Raw genomic sequence first — 23,142 nt, 5'->3', positions numbered from 1 at the left:
CTGAAAGTGATATAACGCTTGATTTTCATATGACAGCAATTGAAAACTATAAATTACATTTTCCACTGTCAGAAAGATAAGATCTACTTGAAGTTGATAGGATCGTTAAATAGAAATTGATTTTTTTCATTACGATTTTTTTTCTGCTCTGCTGTTAACTAACATTTTTAAGTTACCGTAACGCTGATCAAGCAGTAGTGAAGTATTTATACAAAATACTTCGTGATCTATCACCATTTGTTGTTTAACACCCGTCTCGTACGTAGGTATACCCAATGTAAATCATCTCAATTAAAATATGCTCAAGTCAAAGTTGCCTTCCTTCTGAGTATAATATTCACAATACAGAGTATTCAAAAAGAGACGCAATCTTATAGAAGAATGTTTCCTACTTTGCTTGCTGCGAAAAATGGAAAATGAGTTATACAATGCAGCCAAAAATACTAATAAACTCCCAATAAATTAGATGTACCAGTTACAGAATGCCCAGATTCAGAATGTCTTTACAAAAAGGTACGATGTGGTTGCACTAAACATGTCCTCCCTCAAGCAGCTGTACAAGTTCCAAGATTCAGGGAATTTTCCAGATGCAGCCAAAAGCGGTCGACCAAAAATGCTAACACTAGAAAAGTTGATCGACATGCAAGCTGCATATTCTGTTAGTTCCAAGAAGTATCTGCGACGCCTATCTAGCCGGTCTGGTCACTCCGTCGGTAGTGCCCACACGGCATCGCACAAGTATTTAAACATGTATCGTGTCATTCACGAGTTATTAGCTGCATACACTGGAAAACATTCTGTCAGCGGTTCACGTCATCTGTAACTCCAGATGGGGAAGAACTCTATAAACGGTTTCGGTGTAACGAGGCGTGGTTATACCTTGATGGATACGTGAATGTAAGGAATTCATGCATTTGGTGTACAGAAAATTCACATCAGTTGCAGAAGTTTTCTCTACACGGACAAAAAATGGGTGTCTGGTGTGCAACGTCACGCAGCCAATCATCATGACATTCTTTCACGGAACAGTGAACGATAAGCGTTACATACAGATGGTGGAACAATTTGTAAACACTATACTTCCAGACCGGCTAGAATACGCCTGATTTTAACATGGCAATGCTACGGCTCATACAGCCAAAAACAATATGACTTTCTTGGATCAGTGTTTTCATGATCAAGTGATTTCGAAGGGGTTGTGGCCCCTGATTTTTCCTCTCCTGACCTTTTCTTGTAGCGATACATTAAGGATATCGCTTACAAAACTCATTCTCACACCGTTCCCGAATCGCAGAACAAAATTGAACGATGTGTCGCTACAATTGCTCTACATAATTTACAACATGTGTTTTACAGCATGTATTCAGTTATGTGAAATCGCATAATGGAGTTTTGAAAAACTATTATAATTTCATTTTCCCATAAGGTTGCATCACTTTGTGAACAGTCTGTATATCTAGATACCTGTAATGAATAGAATGATGTCACTTTAAAGCTGATATAACTTTATTATATTCTAAATTCATATCAAATACTAATGCATATCAGTGGGCTTAGCACGCTGATATGTGACAGTACATTTGGTTTGGTATATAGAAGGCACTTCGCCATTTCGCTTCTCATTTTTCATAACAGGAATGACACGACGTTTATTGTTAACAATGGCTGTCATTTTCAAAATTATGAGTTTCGCACTTAACAACCAAGAGAAACAAAAAGTTAAATTTTAAATATATGAGATAACTATTTTTAAATACAGATTTTTAAATACAGGTTTCAGGAAAAGTATAGGGACAAGGGAAGCAATTTTAGGCCTCAGATTAATAGTAGAAGGAAGATTAAAGAAAAACAAACCAACATACTTGGCGTTTATAGACCTAGAAAAGGCATTCTATAACGTAGACTGGAATAAAATGTTCAGCATTTTAAAAAAATTAGGGTTCAAATACAGAGATAGAAGAACAATTGCTAACATGTACAGGAACCAAACAGCAACAATAACAATTGAAGAACATAAGAAAGAACCCCTAATAAGAAAGGGAGTCCGACAAGGATGTTCCCTATCGCCGTTACATTTTAATCTTTACATGGAACTAGCAGTTAATGATGTTAAAGAACAATTTAGATTCGGAGTAACAGTACAAGGTGAAAAGATAAAGATGCTACGATTTGCTGATGATATAGTAATTCTAGCCGAGAATAAAAAGGATTTAGAAGAAACAATGAACGGCATAGATGAAGTCCTACGCAAGCACTATCGCATGAAAATAAACAAGAACAAAACAAAAGTAATGAAATGTAGTAGAAATAACAAAGATGGACCACTGAATGTGAAAATAGGAGGAGAAAGGATTATGGAGGTAGAAGAATTCTGTTATTTGGGAAGTAGAATTACTAAAGATGGACGAAGCAGGAGCGATATAAAATGCCGAATAGCACAAGCTAAACGAGCCTTCAGTAAGAAATATAATTTGTTTACATCAAAAATTAATTTAAATCTCAGGAAAAGATTTTTGAAAGTGTATGTTTGGAGTGTCGCTTTATATGGAAGTGAAACTTGGACGATCGGAGTATCTGAGAAGAAAAGATTAGAAGCTTTTGAAATGTGGTGCTATAGGAGAATGTTAAAAATCAGATGGGTGGATAAAGTGACAAATGAAGAGGTATTGCGGCAAATAGATGAAGAAAGAAGCATTTGGAAAAATATAGTTAAAAGAAGAGACAGACTTATAGGCCACATACTAAGGCATCCTGGAATAGTCGCTTTAATTTTGGAAGGACAGGTAGAAGGGAAAAATTGTGTAGGCAGGCCACGTTTGGAATATGTAAAACAAATTGTTAGGGATGTAGGGTGTAGAGGGTATACTGAAATGAAACGACTAGCACTAGATAGGGAATCCTGGAGAGCTGCATCAAACCAGTCAAATGACTGAAGACAAAAAAAAAAAAAATATACAGATTATCATTTATTTACTTCTTAATTTCTTTCTTCTCTTTTCTCTATGGTAACGCTTTTTCAGAGATGTCTACTTCGTAAGAAATTTAGACATCGAATTGAAAATCTTCCTCTTTGATGTTTGTAGTCTGACCGAGATGGTAAACATATGTTTTTAGTTAAGTTTTTAATCCAATATCTTATATTTACATACGTTCTAAGGAGGATTTTTTAAGAAAACGCTTAACGTAGAGAAAAGAGAAAGAAAAACGATTAAGCAATAAGTAGACTATTTTTATATATAAATATACTCTGTTGCTAGGATGTAATTTGCTTTACCATTAAGAAAATGTTGCAATCATGATGAAGTGTATTATATTTTACGTGATGAAGAATCACCCTTTTTAACATTATTATAACATATAAACTTATTTACTCTTTGTTTCGTGTCAATGCAATGAAAGTTTATTTTTTTAAAAAATGACCGTTATAATAATAAAAAAATAAAATTTAAAAAGCGCTTTCTGTTGTAAAATTGTACCTCGATTTTACTGTAATGTTAAACTTATTTAATCAATTATTTTAGATTACAAATCACTTTAATTTATCCGTACTTTTACATCTTGATTGTAATTACTATTGACTAAAATTGTAAGTTCCAGCTAGAAATTAAAAAAAAAGTTATATATTAATGGTATTAAAATATCCAAAAACAAAGAAATTATGTTCAGAGTTTCTAAACATTTAAAATCGCATTAAATATGAATATGTTAAATAGAAAATATACTGAACTGAAAAAAAAGATAATTAAAAAAAGGATATATAGAGTATATGACGGACTTTCATAACTTATTCTACTCGTGAAAATAATGGAAAAAAGTTCATATAAACATATGTTCTAAAATTCATCGTCTTCGAGCTAATGAAAGATTTCGTTTGGATTTCAGCTCCTCGGTGAAATGAGATCGTACTGAAATTTTCAGAATATTGATTAAGGGGCAGAATTAGTGATTTCTCATAATATTTGACCTGAAAAATTAAATAAAATAGGTTCTAGAAGAGTATCTGTAGTAGTTTTTGAGAAATCTGGGGTGAAAACCAACAAATTGAGGTAAAAAATTCAGTCTTTTATGTTTGACATAGAGAAACGCTGTTAAATGGGTACAAATACATAAAACGTTAAAACAAAACATGTGGAGAATTTAATTCTAAACAAAATGGTGTAAGATAAGCTGAGTAAAACAAATAAAAGTTAGAAAAAAACGAATTTTATTTAGGAACGTATACTTCTACATTTGTCAGAAAGTACTTATTAAATGTAAACAAAAAACAAATTATCTGGTGATGTGGAAAATTTTAAAAAGAAAATTTTACTGTTAAAAATTGCTATTAAATTATTTAAAAAACTAGAAATTACACAGCTGTGAAATAAAAATTACAATAAATTATTTGAGAAATTATCATTTCAAAGTTGGCAATAAAAAAACTACATCCGATCAACAATGTGCAATACTGTATTAGTGTTTAAATCATTCTGTAAGTTACATTAAGTATGTCGAAGACTGTGAACTGTGCTATCGTTAGAGGACATTTTTTTGTGAATTTTAGTTGAAATAAATAAATTTATTAATAAATAAATAAGTTTTAGTTGTAATTTTTAGTGAAGTACGGCATTGAATTAATGCCGTACTTATTTAAAACAGAGGAATACACTGACATGGTATTCATTTGTGTGAAAGTTCACAATCCTGGTCACCAAAATATAACACAGTCTGATGTTAAAAACCTTTAGATGTTTGCGTCTGGGGACGAATGAAAAATATTTCATACAGAACGAAAATACATTCCGGTGAGGAATTAATTTCCCGCATTACGGCTAAGCAATTTAAGGACAGCCCTGAAGAACTAAAATGAGCAACAAAAGCTGTACAGAAGAGTGCCAAGAAATGTGTAGATAATGGCGGGCTCGTTTATGACTATTTCTTATAACTAGTACGTATAATGAACTTCGATCTAGTGTACTGTTTCTAAATAAAATTCAATTTTTTCTAACTTTTTCTTTGTTTTATTCAACTTATCTTACAAACTTTTGTTTAGAATTAAATTCTTTATAAGTCTGGTTTAAAATTTTTACGTGTTTATTACACATTTAACAAAATTATTGTACGTTAAACATAAAAAACACAGTTTTTTTACTCCAGTTTATTGGTTCACCCCACATTTCTAAAACCTACTGCAGATACGGTTCTGGGATTATTCTATTTGATTCTTCAGGTAAATCATAAATTCTGCCTCTTTATTTAACGTCCTAAAAATTTTATTTTGACCTCATTTCACCGGGTTAGCTGAAATCCGAGCGAAATATTTCACTAGCCGCTACTGGCAAATGAAACATTTTAAGACATTTGTTTATACGTACTATTTCTATTATTTTTATCACGAGTGCTATAGTAAATAATGAGTAGAATATATATATATATATATATATATATATATATATATATATATATATATATATATATATATATATATATATATATAATGTGTGTGTTCGTTTATTTATAAGCTATAAAAAATTTCAGTTGAATAATTTAAAAATAATATCGGTTTTAAATTATTGTAAAAAATAAATTTCTTTAAAACTAAATATTAAAACAAATTAACTGTATATAATACAAAATACTTCATCCGTTGAATATTGAAATGCACATCTCTCAATTACCGATATGAAGTTAATATTTGAAAGGCGGCTGTCAATGTAAATTATGGATTCATAACTCACATTTCAAGATGATTTGATTACAACAGAATAATCAACCTATCAAACCCATTCAAATTATGCTTTGAAATTTGAAGTAATTCACTATTATTAATAACGTAATTATCAATACATATTTTATGTAAATTTGATTGAAAAACATATATAATTTAGTATATTGATTATTGTAGTTTCTATACATATAAATAAAAATGAATGTTTGTTTGTTTGTCCCGTACGCGTTCCTATACCATTCATTCGATTGCGATGAAACTACGGTGAGTTATGAGCACGCCCGCGAAGGTTTCTGAATTAGTTTTGATCAGCTAATGGCGCTGAAGGAAAATACTTCGAAAAATTGTATTTACGGTCTGATTTGGCTCATATTCAGAATGCATATTAATTATGTGAAAAGAAAAATGTTTGCATAAACTATACCCGCTACGTGGCACCGGTGTCATATTTACAAAACAAATAAATATACAACAGACTTCCCTTCTTATATATATATATATATATATATATATAAGATTACCCGTGCCGACAAGATACATAATAAAAATCTTTACATTTTTAAAATTCGTCCGGAAGATGTCGCAACCAAAAAAGTACCAAGCAAAAACAAAAAACCCGAAGATCTCGTAGGTAAAAAAAAGTATCTAAGCATTGACACTTTTTCTTAAGTGGTCAGAAAAAGGTTTCTGAAAAAGCGCATAAGTGAATAAAGTGTAAATAATAAAAATAAATAAAAAAAGCGTTTAACATACATACTTACGCTTGTTTATAGACCTAGAAAAGGCATTCGATAACGTAGACTGGAATAAAATGTTCAGCATTTTAAAAAAATTAGGGTTCAAATACAGAGATAGAAGAACAATTGCTAACATGTACAAGAACCAAACAGCAACAGTAACAATTGAAGAACATAAGAAAGAAGCCGTAATAAGAAAGGGAGTCCGACAAGGATATTCCCTATCTCCTATCTCCATTAAATTTTTATCTTTACATGGAACTAGCAGTTAATGATGTTAAAGAACAATTTAGATTCGGAGTAACAGTACAAGGTGAAAAGATAAAGATGCTACGATTTGCTGATGATATAGTGATTCTAGCCGAGAGTAAAAAGGATTTAGAAGAAACAATGAACGGCATAGATGAAGTCCTAAGTAAGAACTATCGCATGAAAATAAACAAGAACAAAACAAAAGTAATGAAATGTAGTAGAAATAACAAAGATGGACCACTGAATGTGAAAATAGGAGGAGAAAAGATTATAGAGGTAGAAGAATTTTGTTATTTGGGAAGTAGAATTACTAAAGATGGACGAAGCAGGAGCGATATAAAATGCCGAATAGTACAAGTGAAACGAGCCTTCAGTAAGAAATATAATTTGTTGACATCAAAAATTAATTTAAATGTCAGGAAAAGATTTTTGAAAGTGTATGTTTGGAGTGTCGCTTTATATGGAAGTGAAACGATCGGAGTTTCTGAGAAGAAAAGATTAGAAGCTTTTGAAATGCGGTGCTATAGGAGAATGTTAAAAATCAGAAGGGTGGATAAAGTGACAAATGAAGAGGTATTGCGGCAAATTGATGAAGAAAGAAGCATTTGGAAAAATATAGTTAAAAGAAGAGACAGACTTATAGGCCACATACTAAGGCATCCTGGAATAGTCGCTTTAATATTGGAAGGACAGGTAGAAGGGAAAAATTGTGTAGGCAGGCCACGTTTGGTATATGTAAAACAAATTGTTAGGGATGTAGGATTAAGAGGGTATACTGAAATGAAACGACTAGCACTAGATAGGGAATCTTGGAGAGCTGCATCAAACCAGTCAAATGACTGAAGACAAAAAAAAAAAGTACGCGTGCATAACCGTAATGTTAAGATAATAACTTTTTATTAAACGTTTGTGAGTTGTGCGCATGACGGCGAAGGTTTCTCGATTAGTTTGGATCCGCTAGTTGGCACTGGGGTCGAGATATTCGAAAAATTGTATTTATGGTCCGATTTTGCTCATATTTATCCAAAACAACAAAATATTGGTCGACCCACAGTTAGTCATACGTAAACATATACCGCAGGCGAAGCCGCGACGGAGATGTTAGTATAGTATAAAAATATATGCAGTTTAACTACCGTAATCTGAACTATTTCACACTGACGCTTAATAATTTGTGTTATTACACACATCATTATGTAGGCAGTTATTTATTTCACGTAAACTGTAATTTACAATTTACCAATATCAAATATAATTTGATAGAACGATATCGGCAATTTATTTATAAATTTGAGGCAAACGTAATAGCAGCCGGTAAATTTTAACTAAGTACAATAACTGATTTATTTCGCTGCATTATCTTGATGTATTGTAAAATATCAGCATAAATTTAAAAAAAAAACATGCGAAGATATACTGCGAAAAAATTATAAGAATATATGCAACTGATGCACTGAATCTTTAAAAAACTTAATTTGGGGATATACGGGTATAGAAACGAACGATTACGAAAATTATATCTTCAACGAAATTATATCGGTGATTAGTATCCGGGACTGCAACTTAACCTACCACCGATTTAAGAAGGGGCAGCAATTCAAGCAATCCTGAGATACTTTGACAAACATACAGAGACCGCGCTCAACGGCGTTAACTTTAATAAACGCTGGACAGACATGCGGCTATTTCTCTGTATGAGATCATTGACAGAAGAATTTTATTATTTTCTTCTATAAAAAAGATTGGTATGTTGACGTGAGGGAGGTACGATGATCATGTATTTAATAATAATAATTATAATAATAATAATAATAATAATAATAATAATAATAATAATAATAATAATAATAATAATAATAATAATAATAATAATAACACGATTAAGTACAGAATTATTTAAAACCACTTTACTAAAGTAAAATGATATTAATAAAGTTACTAAATTGTTTACGAAATCAGTATTTAACGTAGTTTGTCGGCCAAGAAGTTTTAAGTCAGTCAGCAATTTCTATTAGATTTATCGATAGATAAAACACTATTTACATTAATACAAATGTTATTCTCTTATATTCGTTCGGATTACCAGGAACTTTCCCACTATTTGGGTTTCAATGTAATACAATTTACACAAGAGTAAATAAACTTTATTCTAATCATTTATCATTTTAGTTGTAATATCTTTTTTTTAATGTATTCATTTATAAACGAAATTATGATAAACAATATTATATTATTTTATTTTGTAATTGTGTAAGTCTTTGGATTGATATTTAAGGTGCGCTCTCACACACACACACACACACACACACACACACACACACACACACACAATATCGTTTATGGTGAAATCCAAGGAACCGACGATTTAAGGTTATTATAACCGATGTTTAGGTAGCTTAGTGGTACTACTTTAATATCCCATATACACGGGTATTGTAATAAAGTACAATAATAATATTAATTTATATCCGTAATAAAATAATATAAAAAAACAAAAATATGCAATAATAAATACAAATACGGTAAAGTAAAACAAGATAGAAAAAATGGTAAAAGTTACCTATACTGTAAAAAGTCGGTTATTTTGTTTTATTTCGAACATTTCGTGTAGTAATACAGTTCTTGAATGTACTTTTCTAAACCAAAACAAACAATCTCTGTTTCTAAACCACAAACGGTTTTCATTGCCGCTAAAACTTTAAAACAATGAAATTAAAATTATGTTTTGGCGGGTTGATATCTTCATCGTTGTCGCTAAGGTTATTTTCGTTGTCATTGCCTGTTTTATGCATTGTCATTACAGTTTTATGCGTTTCTAAATTTTTGTCAACCTCTTGATAGTCTTCAACAATGCAACTGACAACGATTGGTTTTGTAGACTATTGTCCCGTTCCGTTAAAGATTTTTGGCTGTTTAAGTTTACAACAATCTAATGCAGTAAGAAGATAAGAAAAACAAGTACATATGCGGAGGTAAAAAGGAAAAGGTGACTCATTTTAACCGAAAAAGATTTCTGTGTCTACAATGTAGACATATTACGTTACTGACGAGTCACTTCCGTCCGTCATTAGAAGCGATAAAATTTTGCATTTACTGTAGAAAAAATCAGTAATAATAACCGATATGTCATTAAAAGCGATGTAATTATAAACACTATACATACTGTATTTTTTTGAACAATTAGTTTAACTAGTCATGCATCAAAAATCTTAACTAGAATTTTATACAGAAGAATTGAGAGGAGAGTGGAAGAAGTGTTAGGAGAAGACCAATTTGGTTTCAGGAAAAGTATAGGGACAAGGGAAGCAATTTTAGGCCTCAGTAGATTAATAGTAGAAGGAAGATTAAAGAAAAAAAAACCGACATACTTGGCGTTTATAGACCTAGAAAAGGCATTCGATAACGTAGACTGGAATAAAATGTTCAGCATTTTAAAAAAATTAGGGTTCAAATACAGAGATAGAAGAACAATTGCTAACATGTACAGGAACCAAACAGCAACAATAACAATTGAAGAACATAAGAAAGAAGCCCTAATAAGAAAAGGAGTCCGACAAGGATGTTCCCTATCTCCGTTACTTTTTAATCTTTACATGGAACTAGCAGTTAATGATATTAAAGAACAATTTAGATTCGGAGTAACAGTACAAGGTGAAAAGATAAAGATGCTACGATTTGCTGATATAGTAATTCTAGCCGAGAGTAAAAAGGATTTAGAAGAAACAATGAACTGCATAGATGAAGTCCTACGCAAGAACTATCGCATGAAAATAAACAAAACAAAAGTAATGAAATGTAATAGAAATAACAAAGATGGACCGCTGAATTTGAAAATAGGAGGAGAAAAGATTATGGAGGTAGAAGAATTTTGTTATTTGGGAAGTAAAATTACTAAAGATGGATGAAGCAGGAGCGATATAAAATGCCGAATAGCACAAGCTAAACGAGCCTTCAGTAAGAAATATAATTTGTTTACATCAAAAATTAATTTAAATGTCAGGAAAAGATTTTTGAAAGTGTATGTTTGGAGTGTCGCTTTATATGGAAGTGAAACTTGGACGATCGGAGTATATGAGAAGAAAAGATTAGAAGCTTTTGAAATGCGGTGCTATAGAAGAATGTTAAAAATCAGACGGGTGGATAAAGTGACAAATGAAGAGGTATTGCGGCAAATAGATGAAGAAAGAAGCATTTGGAAAAATATAGTTAAAAGAAGAGACAGACTTATAGGCCACATACTAAGGCATCCTGAAATAGTCGCTTTAATATTGGAAGGACAGGTAGAGGGGAAAAATTGTGTAGGCAGGCCACGTTTGGAGTATGTAAAACAAATTGTTGGGGATGTAGGATGTAGAGGGTATACTGAAATGAAACGACTAGCACTAGATAGGGAATCTTGGAGAGCTGCATCAAACCAGTCAAATGACTGAAGACAAAAAAAAAAAAAAATACTGTATTTGTGTATTAACAGCATAGCAACCGACCAAGAAACAATTTTTTTGGCAATATATCCGATGTCACTATAATCGATACCTACTGTATTTATATATATATCTTTCCTGTATTGTATCCTACCTTATAAAGGATAGGAAGCCTTTTTTTTTGTAATTTAAGTAAATATTTTTAATCCATTAAATTCTTAGTTTAAAAAAACAATTAAGGTCACATATACAATTTAAATACACATTTAATTTACAATTTAAATACATTTAAATGCCACAAATGAACGCTCATAGTATGATGATTATTAAAAATAGAAAAATGAAATTTAACAATGCCCCTATTTCAAAACGACTTATGTTTTTGTAATGAGATCACGTCACCTCAAGCTTCCAGGGGATCCCTACGGGGGTCACAAATCAAAAGTTTTAAACGGAAAAGTTGTGACTCACACGGGTGGTAAAAAACAAACATTTTGATGCAAAACCATCGGGCAATTTAATATTCTTCGTGATTGGTTTCAAAAGTGGCAGACAGCATACTCCAGATAGGTGACTACTTTAAATCTCCAATTTCAAAAGGAAAGATTAAACGGTTTTATTATATTGTTATCAATATTGTGATAAAATCGTTGATACTTTGGCAAATATTTTTTAGCGTTAATAAGAAAAAAAATAATGTTGAATGGTAATTATTACCAAGAAATTTTCTATTTATTTTTTGATGCAGTTGAAAAACCATAATTCCTGGTGGATAAGGATGATATAAGACAAAGCGTATGTAAAATTACATGCGTTTTGCTAGAATATTGTAAAAGCGTCAAAAGTTTCGTGGTTCCTCGTTTAGGTATAGATTTTAGGGGTGTACAATATATATATATAATATAAAAATTTAACTTTATAAAAAAAAAGTGAGTAAGAAATATTAAATCAGAAAATAAAAAAGGTAAAGAAAAATAAAGAAAAAAGGTAAAGAAAAAGGGTTACTGAATTTCGTACAAGCATCTAAACATAACGTTGAACGTACTTCCATCACGTTCTCTACAGATTGAGTATGCTGTTGATAATACCAAGCTAAACCCATGTAAAATTACAGGGAGTGGATGAAAGTAGAATCAAGAAAGATTTAAACTTTTTTATAAAGTATATTTTTATAAAGAGTGTCCCATGAAGAAACGGAGAAATTTTTAGGACATGTTTTACTGGTATAATAAAATAATGAAAAAAATTCATATAAACATAGGTCTGGAAACGTTTTGTTTTGAGTTACAGTCAAAAGATTTCTCCTGATATTCACGTCGAGCAGCTTAAGAATTTCCGTTATAAAGTCCATAAAAAAAAATTACATCGTAATATTCCTCGTTACGAAATCGAAACGGCATTTTTATACTACGATATGATAACACTACACTTCATTTTTATCTCCATATTTTATAACAAAAAATTCAAACAAAGTACATAATTTTCATTGTTCACCAGCTGTTAGTATTGCCAATTAAATAAAAGTATTAACTAAGTATTGCAAATTTCTAAAATTTATAAGTTTTGTTTCTTTTAAAATTATTTTCAGTAATTAGCGTTTCTGTTTTTAAAAAGAATGTTTATTAGGTACAGAAAGAATAATACGATTTTCTGTATATTTTTATTCTGTTTTGCTTCAATAAAAAAGCGATTTTTAAAAGTTTTTATTTACTTTTTATTGGCTATATTTACTTTAAATTTTTCAGAATTAAATTATCTACAAGTTTCGTTACTAAATCTTTCGTATTTATTAGTCATTTAACAAAGCTACTGTACTACAAACCTAAAACAAAAATTATTTTCGACACCGAATTTTGTGTTTTACAAAGGATATCTTTTACTGGAATTACGGTTATGGGACCTGTTTTTTCCTATTTCCCAGCTTAAACTACATAAGCCACCAAGATAAACCACCAACTTTACTGCTTAATTTGGGTCTCAAAAATTACAGTAGGGCTTTATTTATTAGATGAGCGGTAATCCGGGCGAAATCTTTCGCAACCGTAATTCGTAAAGAAAGCGTTTCTAGACCTACGTTTATACAAATTTTTTCATTATTTTTACTGAATGTTTTTCGTTTCTACATGGGATACCACTGTATTTCGATAAGATTTTATAACAATGGAAATCATAAAAAAACATGGTAATCTAGAATTATTACCGGTTGAGGAAAATAGTTCAATTACTTGAAGTATATGTAGGTTAAAATGTGAGACAGCTAAAAACATCTTTTAAGTTTCTTCTTATATTTTATATAATACACCTTAGTTTCGCAAAGACCAACTTGAACTGGAACTTGGGGAATACCAAGGGGGATTTAGGCCATGGAGAGGTTGCCCGGAGCAAATAATATCCCTAAAACTTATGATGGACTTATATAAAAGCCGGAAAAAACAACTAATAATCACCTTCGTCGACTTTAAAAGGGCCTATGATTGTATACACCGACCATCCATGCTGAATATTCTGAGATACCTGGGCCTTCACCCTAAACACGTAAACATGATAAAATTAACTTTAACCGATACCCAGTCCAGAGTGAAATTCAGAGGTGAACTCTCTCAACCCTTCTACATAAAAACTGGATTGAGGCAAGGAGACGGCCTCTCACCACTCCTTTTTAACTGCGCCCTTGAATTTGTCATGAGAAAATGGTATGAAATAAATCCCAAAAATATAAAAATGGGTACTAAGAAAACCTCCATCACACTAAATTGCCTAGGATTTGCAGATGACCTCGCTCTTTTAGCAAATAATATTCAAGAAGCCAAAACACAAATCATGAGCCTTTAAAACCTAGCACAAAAGATAGGGCTTCATATCTCTTTCGAAAAAACTGAACTAATGGCCATAGATCCTCTGGTAATAGAGCGCATTACGGTAAACGATCAGAAAATTAAAATAGTAAAACAATTTAAATATCTAGGGGAAATAATAACTTGTAATTTAAATGAAAAAGTGACATGGCAAAACAGGACAAATAAAATGATTAAATCCCAAAAATTAACTCGGTCAACATATAACAAGAAATGCCTTTCTGCTAAAACAAAACTTAAACATTATAAAACTGTAGTACAGCCAGAAGTCACCTACGGAAGCGAGACCCTTTTCAAAATCACTCAGAAAAACCGAATTGAAAAAATTCTGAAAATAGAGAGGAGAATTGTCAGAACGTGTATCGATAAAAAACACCAAAAAGAAGGCCGATGGTGGATTGTGCCAAATGAGGTGGTGTATCGAGAAATAGAGCCTGTTACTGATACTATGCGGAAAAAAAGAATCTCTTTCTTCGGTCATCTCATAAGGACACCGCAAACAAGACTGTCAAGAAATATCATTGAAAAGCTCTGGTTCCAAAAGCTAGAAGTAGGATGGATCAAAGAAATTAGAGAAGATATGAAAGAATTGGGAATTTCCCTGACCGACCTACAGAATAAAACTGGAAAAATTACAAAGCTAAAAGATAAAAGCATTAGATTTAAACAAAAGACAGACAAACGACAAAATACAACGAAGAGGGTGTTTACGGATGAAGAAAAGAAAGCAAGATCTGAACGGATGAAGAAATACTGGGCAGCTCGAAAGAGTAAAATAACACGCTTTTCTCAGAAAAGATCCAACTAAAATTGACTTAAGTGGTCCCATGTTGGCCGTAAAAGCATAATAATAATAATACCTTAGTTTCAGAAAAGTACTAAAATTGAAAATTAAATAAAAATAATTAATTCACGCGTACATTTTTGTGAATAAGGTTTCTACGAAGATATTACTTAACGAATCGGCGTTGAAGTATTATTTATCTCTTAACATTATTTATTTTATTCAAATATGGAAATAGCTGCATTTAAAATAAAATTTACAGATCTAGATATACATTAATTTTACTGAACGATTAGATAGCGAGAGGAATTACAGGATATCTGGTAGGGGCGTTAAGTTAAAGAAAATTAACGAACTACGTTTGGCGGTAGGCGGAAAGAAGGCGTGTAATCATTCTATCCTGCAACCATTATTTTGGAACTTAACAATTGTACGAATCACTCTATTCGTTACTGATAATGCAGCTTTTTTCTTTGTTTTACGGCTTCCTCAAAGAATCTGAACAACTGTCGTTCTAAAATCACACAAAATTACAGAACGATTTTCATCAGCAAATTGATACAGTCATTAAGATAACTACAGACAACTAACTACTTCAGCAATTATTACAATCACTAATGATCAAGTAAGATTAATTTGCAGATACGTGCGTTTAATAAATGTCTTAATTATTAAAATTCGAAAATCACATTATTCAGCTTACGGTATAGAAGGCTTTATTCAAAGCATTGCATTCTGGGGTGAGAAATAGAATTAATAGCTACAATAATAGACTAGGAATTAAAAAAGTTTTAATTTCTATTTTGCTTCAAATAATAAAATCAAATCCAACATAATTTTGCTTTTTTTACCATTCTAATAATTTAATATTTCTATAAGAGTATGGGGAACATTTATTGTATACAGTTTAATGGAAGAAAATCTGCTGCAAATTTATTCTATATATATATATATATAATAATTATAAAATATATGAAGAGTGTATCATGAAGTTTTCCCGGCGACGTGCATAACCTATTCTAATCGTAAAAATAATAGAAAAAGTACACATGAAAATATGTCTTAAAATGCTTCGTTTACGATGACAGCTAGTGAAAGATTTCGCTCAGATTTCAGCTACCTTGGTGAAATGAGGTGGTACGTAAATTTTTAGGACTTAATTAAGGGGTAGAATTAACGATTCATAATAGTTTATGACCTCATTATAGTTTATTCCTCCGAGTGATTCAAACAAACGGGAAATTTTGAAAGTGTGTTTGTAGCCGTGGGCGATTAGTACCACCTGATAAGTGGCGCCAGCCTCTCTAACCTAACGTGCCATTTAGTTTTCATGGATCCTTGGAGTGGTGCGCAACGTGCATTTGCTATCAAAGCGTTTTACAAAAACAATGACAGTGTGGAGGGAGCGCGTAGAGAATTTCGCCGTCATTTTAATCTGGGACGGCACGACCGTGTTCCATCAGCACATGCAATTAAAACATGGATATCTAATTTTGAGGAAACCGGTTCGGCAATGTAAAAGAAACCTCCAGGCCGTGAGCGAACCGTCCGTACACCACAGAATGTTCAAGCTTTACAAGATCGTCACATATGAAATTAACTTGACACTGTAAAGTTGCTTGTGAAATTCAGTGACTTTCTTGAGACACATTTGGTGAAATATGAAAATCCGGGAAAAGGTATCATTTCTTATTTCACGCACATCTGTGATGAACTTATTGCATTATTCGGCAACACAATTCATAACTGTATTGTTGATAAAATTAACAAAGCAAAATATTTTTCTATAATTCAGGATTTAACCCCTGATGTATCAAACGGTGATTAGCAAACAATAATGTGTCATTTTTGAAAAAGAAGTAGAAAGGAATGCTTCTTAGAGTTTATACCAATAAAAAGTCATGAAGTGCAATCGTTAGAGACGGTAATGATAAACATTTTTGAAAAATTTGATGTAACTGCTGTAGCTAATGTTACGATAATGGCAACAAAATGGCTGGCATGTATACAGGTTTACAAGCCAGAATTAAAGAACAAAATAAATATGCTGTATATGTGTCTTGTGCTGCCCATTCACTAATTCTAGTCGATGAACACTTAGACTTGAGAGTTTTTACAAATGTAAGAATATATTTTTACAAAAATTATACATTTTCTTCAGCAGTTCAACTCATCGTTGAACTGTAGTAAAAGAACATTTTGAAGCTGATGGTGATGGTTGTTAGGTCTGAGTCAATTAAAGAACATGACTATTAGGATTTTGAAATTGATGACAAGTACGGTAACTCCAAGGTTGTTGCTTAGAATACAAGCCCATCTTCAGAAGTTAAGAATAAGCCTAAATGTAAATTTTTAACAAAATCACTATCTAAAATGTGATGGTAAGCAAAATATGAAGAGTCTAGAGTTCCAGTGATGAGTAATATACCTTTGAAAACAGCTTTCAATGAAATTTCACTAGATACAAACCAAACACCAGCAACTCATTTAAAGGCTAAATCTTTATCAAAGAAATTGATGAAATATGATATGATGTTCATGGCAGTGTTTTGGTACAGAGTTCTTGAAGGAATTTATGGAGTAAATAAATCTCTTCAGTTGGCAGATATTGATTTGGATGTAGCAGAAAACTCATATGGATCTTTGGAAGAATATTTTCAAAACAGGGAGAATCACATTCAAGAAATTTTCAAAACAGGGAGAATCACTTTCAAGAAATTTTCAAAAAGGTGGCTGAGATTTGCGGTGAAAAGGAAAATATTTTGTCATTGAGAATCTAATTAAAGAGTGAAATGTTTGAAGGTGTTGCTTGTAGAGAGCAGGGAAGAGAGAGTGTTTACTTTGCAAGAAAAAATGCATAATGAAAGTGTTAATGTTATATTAACTAATTTCTGAAATTGGCAAGTGAAAAACTGCTTACAAAAACTTGTACGTAAAATGTTATGTTTTAATCACATTAAAAAAAAAGCACAAATGAATGTATTGAAAAAGTTGCAAAAAATTTGAAGAAATTTTACTCTTGTGACTTAGATGAAAATATTGTTAATGATTTTCTAGATTTTAAGCATTTCTTATTTCAGTTATATGTTGTGTAAAATAATGAATTGATTTATAATTTCTTAATGTGTCAGTAGTTTTACAGAATTATCTTACTTTGCCTATTTCTAACGCAACAGAATAACGAAGTTCTTTCACACTAAAAGAGTTAAAAACTTATTGCAGAAAAGAAGAAAATAAGAAAGGCTTTCAGCTTTAGCTATTTTATCAATATTGAAAACAACTTGACTAATAAATAACTTATAATTTTATAAGGTAATTGATGGATGCTGTCACACGAAGTCCACATCGGTCAATCCGTCGTCTCTCAGCATCTTTAGAATTGCATAGTTCAAGTGTTCGATGAATGTTAGTGAAGGACTTGCAATACCATCCATACAAGTTGCAGACCGTCCAGGAACTAAAAACGACCGATGCAGTTGTGCGAGCACAATTCTGTAATGTAATGCTTCAAAACATAAATGATAACGAAGAGTCTGACGAAGCGCATTACCACCCCAGTAGATTTATTAACAAGCAAAATTTCAGATACTGGGCACAAGAAAATCCTACGCAGCTACACCAGGGTCCGTTACACAGCCAGAAAGTGACCGTGTGGTGTGCTATGTCATCTTACGGTGTTATAGGCCCTTATCTTTTGAGGATGACAACGGTCTTGCGATTACAGTGACGTCGGCTCGTTACGTAGCCGTGCTTGAAACCTTTGTTGTGGAACAACAAAAGAGATTTCCACCGATTCTTAACACAGCCTGGTTTCAACAAGACGGTGCAAAGACACATACTGCACGAATATCGATGGCAGCTGTACGCCGATTGTTTGGACAACGTGTCATTTCACGAAATGGTGATATTAGATGGCCTCCCAGAACGCCTAATCTCTCAGCTTGCGATCACTTTTTGTGGGGTCACCTTAAAAGCAAAGTGTTCCACAATAGACCTGCTACAACGGAAGAACTGAAGGCAAAGATCCGAGAAGCAATTGCGGAAAATCCAGTTGAGATGTTACGTCAAACCGTGAACAATTTAACGAAGAGACTTCGTGAGTGTTTACGTAGAAGAGGAGGTTACCTGCAAGATGTCATCTTTACAAAATAAACTAAAATGTATTTATCCCAAAATGGCAACGTTTGTACAATTACACGAAACAAAAATAATTTTCTAAAAAAAAATTTTCATTAACGTTATTTAATTTTTTAAATTAACTGTTTCTTTGAATCTTTCTGTAGAATAAAATAGACCCCAGGACCGTACCTGAAATGGTTTTTTTGGGTCTGTAAAAAAATCCAATAAATTGGGGTAAAACCCATGTTTTTTATGTTTGACGTACAATAACTTTGCACGTCAAAGTTATTGAGCGATGATAACGCTCAGGCGTTTTTCGCCCCCAAACAAAAAAAAAAACAATAACTTTGTTAAATGGGTAATAAACACATATAACTTCCAAACAAAAGGTGTGAAATTAGAAAAATTAGAATTTTATTTAGAAACTGTACACTAAACAAAAGTGCGTTTATACGTACGAGTTTATAACAAATTTTCAAAAATTAGCCCGCTATTTTAAAAATATTTCTTGGTACGCTTCTGTACTGTTTTTTTATCTTTTATTTTTTTTAGTTCTGGGCTATCCTTGGAGTAAAATTTACATCGTCGGTAAACAAAACATACTTGTAGAGTTGTCGATTAGTGTTCCACCAGTTGCAGAACTCTACACGAAGCGGACCGTCTCATGGGTGTAAATGTAGAAGTTGCTGTTTATTATAAAGATAAAATTTGTTTTATTTAAATGTCCTACGAACCATTGAATACGAAACTTCGATCCGCTTAGAAAGATATGTACTGACGCCTAGATTGCACTGAATTGCATCCATAATAATTTCATCAATAACAAGCTTCGTGTTGGACAGATCGTTCGTAGCTGGTACGTATACTGGGTAATGAACTTGGATTGCGAATAGACGCGCTAATTGTTTTGGGATCTGAAATCCTACGACTCTCAAAAGATATTTCATATTCTACTGCAGCAGCTGTATATTTACCATTACACAAGCAAAATGGACACCGTATCAGCGTATTTCTTCTGTTGTAAATAAGAATGGCATTACTTCGACGACAAACCGATCATTTTCAAACTAAAATTCGCAGAAAACCTTTCCTAATGACAGCACAGTTCGAAGTGCTGCATATATTTAATGTACCTTACAGAATGATTTAATACAGTATTGAGCATTGTTGACCAGCTGTTGTTATTAGCTGCCAAACTTGAAATAATAATTTTTTAAATAATTTATTGTATTTGTATCATTAATAAAAAAAGTTATTATGTTATAAGTTATTTTTTATTTTTGTTGTATAATTTCCAGGATTTTTTTTATTTTTTAACAGTGAATTTCTTTTTAACAAATTTTCACATCACAAAAAAAAAGAATTTTGGTTTTTGTTTACATTAAATAAGTACTTTTCTGACAAATGTAGCAATGCACTGATTCTAAATAAAATTCGAATTTTTCTAACTTTTCTTTGTTTTATTCACCTTGTCGAACACCATTTTGCTTATAATTAAATCCTTCAAAAGTTTTATCTGTTTTTTACAAATTTAACAAAGTTATTGTACGTCAAACGTAAAAAAAAAAAATTGTTACCTTAACTGATTGGTTTTCACCCAAGATTTCTCAAAAACTACTGCAGTTACGATTCTACGATTATTTTCTTTGATTTTTAACGTCAAAAACCATAAGAAATATTAATTATGGTCCTTAATTAATGTCGTAGAAATTTCAGTACGCCCCCATTTCACGGGGCAGCTGAAACCCGAGCGAAATCTTTTACCAGACGTAAACTAGTAATTAAAATTTGATAAGCGAAATGTAATTAAAATTACACTTCTTTTTGTTTTTAATATTATAAGAGCGCTTTCGCAGTGATCACTACTTCAATAGATATTAAAAAAAACTTTTTTTTGTCAAAATATTACAACAGAACTGAAGGTTGTTCCTTCTTCTAAGTCAGTTAATTATTACTGATAATAGTTTATTATTATATTACTATGATGCTCAATCACATATTCGTATATATATATATATATATATATATAAATGTATATACAAAATATTATTATTAATTTCCTATTATAAATTGAGAGGAGAGTGGAAGAAGTGTTAGGAGAAGACCAATTTGGTTTCAGGAAAAGTATAGGGACAAGGGAAGCAATTTTAGGCCTCAGATTAACAGAAGAAGGAAGATTAAAGAAAAACAAACCAACATACTTGGCGTTTATAGACCTAGAAAAGGCTTTCGATAACGTAGACTGGAATAAAATGTTCAGCATTTTAAAAAAAATAGGGTTCAAATACAGAGATAGAAGAACAATTGCTAACATGTACAGGAACCAAACAGCAACAGTAGCAATTGAAGAACATAAGAAAGAAGCCCTAATAAGAAAGGGAGTCCGACAAGGATGTTCCCTATCTCCGTTACTTTTTAATCTTTACATGGAACTAGCAGTTAATGATGTTAAAGAACAATTTAGATTCGGAGTAACAGTACAAGGTGAAAAGATAAAGATGCTACGATTTGCTGATGATATAGTAATTCTAGCCGAGAGTAAAAAGGATTTAGAAGAAACAATGAACGGCATAGATGGTCCTACGCAAGAACTTTCGCGTGAAAATAAACAAGAACAAAACAAAAGTAATGAAATGTAATAGAAATAACAAAGATGGACCGCTGAATGTGAAAATAGGAGGAGAAAAGATTATGGAGGTAGAAGAATTTTGTTATTTGGGAAGTAAAATTACTAAAGATGGACGAAGCAGGAGCGATATAAAATGCCGAATAGCACAAGCTAAACGAGCCTTCAGTAAGAAATATAATTTGTTTACATCAAAAATTAATTTAAATGTCAGAAAAAGATTTTTGAAAGTGTATGTTTGGAGTGTCGCTTTATATGGAAGTGAAACTTGGACGATCGGAGTATCTGAGAAGAAAAGATTAGAAGCTTTTGAAATGCGGTGCTATAGGAGAATGTTAAAATTCAGACGGGTGGATGAAGTGACAAATGAAGAGGTATTGCGGCAAATAGATGAAGAAAGAAGCATTTGGAAAAATATAGTTAAAAGAAGAGACAGACTTATAGGCCACATACTAAGGCATCCTGAAATAGTCGCTTTAATATTGGAAGGACAGGTAGAACGGAAAAATTGTGTAGGCAGGCCACGTTTGGAGTATGTAAAACAAATTGTTGGGGATGTAGGATGTAGAGGGTATACTGAAATGAAACGACTAGCACTAGATAGGGAATCTTGGAGAGCTGCATCAAACCAGTGAAATGACTGAAGACAAAAAAAAAATTATAAATAGATTATTATATTAATAAATAACAAAAGATATGTAATAATAAATGAACGGATGCAGATTTATTTTATCTTACCTGTGAGCTTGGCAGAAAATCTCTCTGGCCCAGGATTCATTAAAATTTCCTAAAATTATACGGACATCTTTTTCTTTTAATTTTTGTATGGCAGTTGCAACCTCCGTAGCAAAACTTTGCGTTTCTTCTACGTTAAAATTTAATTTATCCAGGTCAGCTAATAAGCGGTTATGTGCCTGGAAAAAAAGAAGATAATAACTTTATTAAGTTATCTTGTTTATCGAAAAATAACGTTATAAAAAGAAAACATTAATGAATAGGTAATATAACAAAAAATACAGTCTTTCAAGAATTATTCGATACAATTTTGCTAATGAAGTCTTAAAACTACAAATTGTGGAGCACATGCAAATCGATTTATATTCTCTTTAACTTAGTGATTTTGTTTTTTTATACTGGTAGTATAAATAAAATTTGGTTTAATCGGTGCGTTCTATACATTACGAAATTTTTCTGTGAGATAGATAAAAAACTAGTTTGTTCTAGAATTTCAAATTGAATTTGGGTAAAAGTAAAAAAATAAAACTTTGAAATTTAAAATTAAATTTCAGAAAATAATTTAAGTTATTTTGCTAAATTTGATTAATAATTCAAAGAAAATAATTTCGTTGTCACTTTAAAAAAATACAAAAATCTTCTTGCAAAATTACAGTGACATTGTTGATTAAATTGCAACAAAAAAAAATCGATTTTTGATACGTACGTATTACAAGACTACATAATGCTAGATGATTAGAAATTTTATTCTGCAATGAAATTTGAAAAATTATTGTTCGATAAAAAATAATAGGTGAACTTTTATGATTTTTATTCCGCTTCAAAAACGGAAGTTATGTATTCGACCCGTATATTTTTTATGTTTGTTGGCGCATAACCTTTTACCTATTAATGCGGTTGAAATAA

General features: G+C 31.6%; 1 protein-coding gene across 1 annotated transcript in view; it reads right to left on the bottom strand.

Annotated features, from left to right (window-relative positions):
- Positions 1 to 23,142, bottom strand: part of GABA-B-R2 (gamma-aminobutyric acid type B receptor subunit 2) — a 664,115-nt gene that overhangs the window by 400,465 nt on the left and 240,508 nt on the right. Inside the window, exon 4 of the mRNA XM_075374208.1 lies at positions 22,240 to 22,415. Coding sequence (XP_075230323.1) covers positions 22,240 to 22,415 — 176 coding nt within the window. The remainder of the gene's footprint in view (positions 1 to 22,239; positions 22,416 to 23,142) is intronic.

The sequence above is a fragment of the Lycorma delicatula genome, chromosome 8, assembly GCF_047948215.1.
Source record: "Lycorma delicatula isolate Av1 chromosome 8, ASM4794821v1, whole genome shotgun sequence".
Taxonomy (NCBI): Eukaryota; Metazoa; Arthropoda; class Insecta; order Hemiptera; family Fulgoridae; genus Lycorma; species Lycorma delicatula.
This window is presented reverse-complemented; position numbering and strand designations above follow the sequence as displayed.